This window comes from Anser cygnoides, chromosome Z, assembly GCF_040182565.1.
Source record: "Anser cygnoides isolate HZ-2024a breed goose chromosome Z, Taihu_goose_T2T_genome, whole genome shotgun sequence".
In the NCBI taxonomy this organism is placed as follows: domain Eukaryota; kingdom Metazoa; phylum Chordata; class Aves; order Anseriformes; family Anatidae; genus Anser; species Anser cygnoides.
Window position 1 is genome coordinate 13,845,214 of NC_089912.1, and position 6,006 is coordinate 13,851,219.

Here is a 6,006-nt window from a genome sequence, read left to right on the forward strand (position 1 = left end):
AACGTACTCGCTCGTGTGTAAGCACGAGATGGTTCAGGTTGTGTGTGTGTGTACACCAGTGAGCACATATGTATTCAGGGAGGGTAAGCATGGTATTGCTCAGTAAAGAAGAAATCGTACTTAATGTGATTTGCTTAACTCTGTTACAGAGGGAAGAGCCAGCTGTACAGTTTAACTCAGGTACTCTCACTCTGAGCAGGAAAGCCAAAAACAGCCCAGATCCCACCATTTATCCAGTTCTTGAGTGGAATGACATCAAATTTCAAGATGTGATCGGGGAAGGTAACTTTGGACAAGTCTTGAAAGCACGAATTAAGAAGGATGGCTTACGCATGGACGCTGCGATTAAAAGGATGAAAGGTAGTAAAGATCAGACCCCAAGACTGTAGACTTCTCTTGACTGTGTTTTTTTTTCCAAGTATTCCTCTGTCTTAAGAAGTGCTTAGTAGAACCCTCCTAATGTTTAAATAAATATTCAAAATTACTATATTGACTATATTACTATAATTGACATTATAATGGCAGATACTAGGCCAAGATTTGTGTTCCGGCAAAGACTGCATTTCTGCTCTGTCATGTTGGTCTATATTTCTCTTCAAATGCTAACATCATTAAGGATTATGAATTTTGCACTTCACAGACTAGTACAAACTTCACATGTGAGTTTATTTGCAAAGGAGGAGCCATTAAAACATGCACTTGATAGAAACAGGTGCACTGAGCTAGCCTTGGGGCACAGCATTTAGTTATCTCACTTACCTCATCTAGTCACAGATAACTACATCTCTGCATCCGTACATACATATACTAAATCAAGGGTCACTTGCTTTCTGTGTACTCATTGGGCCTGACTGCCGTGTTCCAGAGAGAACTACAATGCATGGAATACTGCAAGAACGTACGTATTTTTTGCAATTCACTAGATCGTTATGTAGGCAAACTGGGAGACACTCAAATATGATCACCATTAAAAAATGAGCCAAGGTCTGCATGCAGGCAGAAATAATCAATAATCAAAAGCACACAAAAGGAGAGACTTTTAGGCAGCTAGCTGCAGTATGATCTGCTATGACTTTTTACCTTTTGAAATAAGGGAAGTGACAGATGTGTAATATTAAAATGCTTTCTTTCTCCGGAGATGGCTGCTACAGACATTAGATTCTCTCTTTTTTTCCTCTTGGAATGAAAAATCGTATTTTTAAAGTAAATATTAATGTATCTTAGAGTTTTCCTCTTTCTATTGGGAATGAAGCTGTAGTGCCCCAGGCAGCCCAGAGTCTTCATAATTAACAATATAATCCTAAATTCAGTTCAAAGGAAAACATAAATACACACTGATTTGATTTTCAGAGTATGCCTCAAAAGATGACCACAGAGACTTTGCTGGAGAACTTGAAGTCCTTTGTAAACTTGGTCATCATCCCAACATCATAAATCTTCTGGGAGCATGTGAACATCGGGGTAAGACACTATTGAATACATGCACTTCAAAAAATCATTAAAAACCAACAACAACAAAAACAGTATAGATTCATATTGTCCATAGAAACACCAGCTCATGAACAGGTTTTTCTGTGCAACACTTACGTTAAAAAGCCAAATACACTTGGCGTTAGAGCTACAAGTCCATGTTAATCCATCAGAAATTATGTTCACCAGTAGTTCTAAATTCTCTATTACACGTAGGAGTTACATTGTTTGGTATTTCCCCATAAATCTGTTTTATGTTTATTTTATCTTTACTTATATCAGTGTAGGTTTTCAAATACTATTGCTGAACGTCTTTTACTTTGTGATACACTATCTGATTTTTCATTAGGATATCTTTACCTTGCCATCGAATATGCCCCTCATGGAAATTTACTGGACTTCCTTCGGAAAAGCAGAGTGCTAGAGACAGACCCAGCATTTGCCATTGCCAACAGTACTGCATCTACACTTTCCTCTCAGCAACTTCTCCATTTTGCAGCAGATGTCGCTAGAGGGATGGACTACCTGAGCCAGAAACAGGTCAGTCCTAAATTTTCTACCCACCAAGAGCAGAGTATTAATTTTTCAGGGACTACGCTTTTAAATGAGATCAATATAAGGTTTTAATTTTAGCTTTGATAGCACATACTAGGTGACCATTACCTTGTTGTGTTCACTCAGCCCTATCAAATACTACGTCACAGGGAATCAAGGAGGAGGCATTCAAACTTACATATGACGTGGTAACTAAGTGCTTTCATATTTAGCTAAAGTTTAAAATGTTCTTGGTAATGGCATAGTAAGCCATTTGTTTTGGTTTTCATTTTTATTCTGAATGCTTACAATTTTCAGTAGAGCATTCAAATAACACGTTTCAAGCTCACAGATACCATAGTGATTTCTGTTTTTTAAATTTTAGTTTATTCATCGAGATTTAGCAGCAAGAAACATCTTGGTTGGAGAAAACTATGTTGCAAAAATAGCTGACTTTGGCTTATCCAGAGGTCAAGAAGTTTATGTTAAGAAGACCATGGTAAGAATCAAAAGCCATATATATAGTCTGTTCTCATTTTTGTTTTCTTGTTTCTTATTTTGTATTGTAATATAAACAAACATGTAAACTCATAGGTACTACAGAACTAATTATATATATAATTACAATATACTAACATGTATAAATATTTATATTAACTATTAATACACATGCATTACCTGTAAATCAGCTCTATAACATGTTTATAATATACATAATTGAAAATTACTTCTATGAAGATGGATGGCAGTATAATAACCAATTTTGTAATCAGTAATGAGATTTAGTTCAATTCTATATAGAAATACATAGAACATACATTTGATATATGATGAAAATGTGTATCTGAACAGCTGTGAGAATTAAATTTTTGTGCCAGAATTTATCTGGCTGGGGCAAGCTAGTTTAATTTTATTGAACAAGCACAAAGTTAACAAAACAGTAATAACAGACACACCAGGATCTATGAGTTGACAAAACAGCTGTTCAGAGCTAATACTTTGGAAGACATAGAAGAGAAAGATGTCTAATAAACATCAGACAACCACAGACCAGGAATAACACTGGGTGATCAAGGGAATGGGACTGCTTAGAGACGCATGACAAGGATTATTTCCAATTTGTCTTGAGATGCTGGTTGGATAAATTTTGTTAGCTTTAGCTTGAACTGTCCCTTCGGTATGTAAACGTACAAATCAAGTCACGGAACAATTAAAGTAATAAATCTAATTACTTAATAAAGTTTACTTGCTTATAGTCAATTTTCATAAATATAACATGTAGAACAATTGCTGTGGATTCAATTGTGGTATCTATTGGAGCGGGTCCAGAAGAGGGCCATGAAGATGATCAAGGGGCTGGAGAACCTCTCCTGTGAAGCCACGCTGAGGGAGCTGGGGGTGCTAAGCCTGGAGAAGAGAAGGCCCTGGGAAGACCTCATTGCAGCCTTCCAGTACCTAAAAGGGGCTTACAGGAAAGATGAGGAGAGACTCAGGGAGTGCAGTGGCAGGACAAGGGGTAATGATTTTAAACCAAAGGAGGGAGGTTTTTATTAGATATAAGGAAGAAATTCTTCATTGTGACAGTGGTGAGGCACTGGAACAGGTTGCCCAGACAAGTTATGGATGCCCCATCCCTGGAAGTGTTCAAGGCCAAGTTAGATGGGGCTTTGGGCAACCTGGTGTAGTGGGAGATGTTCCAGTCCACGGCAGGGTTGTGGAGTGGACTACATGTTCTTTAAAGAATCCAATCCAAATCGTGCTATGATTCTATATTGTTATTCCAACCACCAACAAACCAACTTTCATGAAATAATTTCCAGGGACGGCTTCCAGTGAGATGGATGGCAATTGAATCTTTGAATTACAGTGTTTACACCACTAATAGTGATGTGTAAGTATGTTTTTAAGTGGTCTTTTTAAAATAAACATTTTTTTTTCAATATCAAGGAAAGTTAGATAGCAAGTATAAAGACATGCACTGAACACAAAAAAAAACACAAACTATGTCAGTATGAGTAAGCAAATGGCAAGAAAAAATGGAAATCAACAGCAAAAATAGTTACTTTTATTTCATCAGAAATGTCTGAACTCGTGTCCACAAGCTAATTAGATTTGTGTTACTAATAGAGGTGTATTTCTCACTTGAAATAAAAAAATCTTCTGAATTCTCAGGTGAGTCAAAGGAAATCAGTATTTTAGTCAGGAACCTGGAACTGATATTTAGCAAAGCAATTCTGTAAGAGTGCTATTTTTGCTGAGAGCGTTTAAGTCTAGTCAAGAACTCTGTCTGATGGACTTACAAGGAATTAATTTTGCTAAAGATCTCGTTCCAAGCGCTCCAGTTCTACGAACCCTAAAATTACACAAAAATTGGTAAGAAAAAAAAAATAGGTTGATTGACTCACACTTCTTTTTGTTCTCTGATTATTAGCAAAATTACCTACCATTTTAAAATACGGTATCTTGTTGCATTCTGGTGGCACTCAATAATACTCCTCTCTTGTAGATGGTCATATGGTGTCCTATTATGGGAAATTGTTAGCTTAGGTAAGTATGTGGATTTTGTTCTGCACAAATAAACTCATCTGGGTCAAGCAACCTCTACTCATTCAGTCTGCTTACAGTTCCTTGCTTTGCATCACACTGCATTTTTTTTCCTGTTTCATTTGACAGAAGCTTCTTTCTTGGAAATACAGTCATCACATTTTCAGTTCAGATACCATTCTAAATGAGAAAAACATCATGACCATATTTTCATGGCACTGTAAAACCCAGAACATATCTAAACGTAAAATTCAGCATATCACACAATTTGTAGCCTTAAACCAAAATGCTACAATATTGATGGGTGGCTTTTGATCATCCCCCTCAGTTTTAAGTCAATATTTACATTGTAAATACTTCTTTTTGCCAAACTTCTCCAAGTACTGTCGAAGAAAATTTTTGAACATTAATAAAACTTGAGGGGTTTGTTGTTTTTTTTGTTTGTTTGATTGGTTTGGTTTGGTTTTGTTCTTGAGTAGTTGAAAAGCTACTGTTTTGTTGTTACTGCTTCCATGCTGCTTAATGCACAGTTTGAAGAGAAGAATGAAAGCCAGTATAAATTTTTATCACCTACAGGGCTGGTATAAAAACATACTGTCTAATGCTGGACTAATTCACCTATTACTGAGTCTGTCATTGTTTTTCCTATCACTATGAAATTACATTTTTTAATTAAAAATAAAAAGTAATGTTCATGACAATGATTAAACCCTGCTTTAGGTGGAACACCATATTGTGGAATGACATGTGCAGAACTCTATGAAAAATTGCCTCAAGGGTACAGACTGGAAAAGCCTCTCAACTGTGATGATGAAGTGTAAGTAACTGCCTCGGCAAACACAAAACGGAACACAGCATCATCTATAGGAAATAAACAATGTCTACAAGAAACTAATTTTTTTTTTTTATAAAAAAAAATTACATTAAAAATGTAAGGGTACACAAGTGGAAATTATTTCAGGCCCTTTGTGCCCAGCATGCACTGTTATTTGCAATGAGCCCTTTCCGAGGCTTCCCGCTCCTGCCAAATATACTGTTCTCTATGCAATATGGCTGGGCTTTCACTCAAAGAGAGGTTCTTGATTATTCCATAGAAAAATATTTTTTTCCAGACAGAAACCAAACGTTGAAAATATAAACCCAGATATGTATACAAGTCCACTTTTCTTTTAAAAATAATAAATAAACAAGAACTAACAGCTCTAACCTATGTGTCTAAACCATCCTGTGTTGGTGTTTGCTTTTAAAGGTATGACCTAATGAGACAGTGCTGGAGAGAGAAACCATATGAAAGACCATCATTTGCTCAGATATTAGTGTCACTGAACAGGATGTTAGAAGAAAGAAAGGTAAGAATGAATCCACAGAAATGAATCAGGCCATGAATAATTTCAATATAGTTTAGGATTCTTGAGGTAATGCAAGTTGTATCACACACTTTGCTTGCTTCCTTCCCAG

The 6,006-nt window shown here is 36.2% G+C and overlaps 1 protein-coding gene across 3 annotated transcripts in view; it reads left to right on the top strand.

The window, feature by feature from the left end:
- The window catches only part of TEK (TEK receptor tyrosine kinase), a 42,614-nt gene that overhangs the window by 34,502 nt on the left and 2,106 nt on the right, over window positions 1-6,006 (top strand). For 2 of the 3 annotated variants that reach the window (XM_048050068.2, XM_048050070.2), the window contains 8 exons: window positions 150-360; window positions 1,351-1,461; window positions 1,820-2,010; window positions 2,390-2,503; window positions 3,825-3,895; window positions 4,436-4,551; window positions 5,269-5,365; window positions 5,798-5,897. In XM_048050068.2, the coding sequence (XP_047906025.1) occupies window positions 150-360; window positions 1,351-1,461; window positions 1,820-2,010; window positions 2,390-2,503; window positions 3,825-3,895; window positions 4,436-4,551; window positions 5,269-5,365; window positions 5,798-5,897 (1,011 nt within the window). The remainder of the gene's footprint in view (window positions 1-149; window positions 361-1,350; window positions 1,462-1,819; window positions 2,011-2,389; window positions 2,504-3,824; window positions 3,896-4,435; window positions 4,552-5,268; window positions 5,366-5,797; window positions 5,898-6,006) is intronic. The other variant, XM_048050069.2, reaches the window with a different exon arrangement.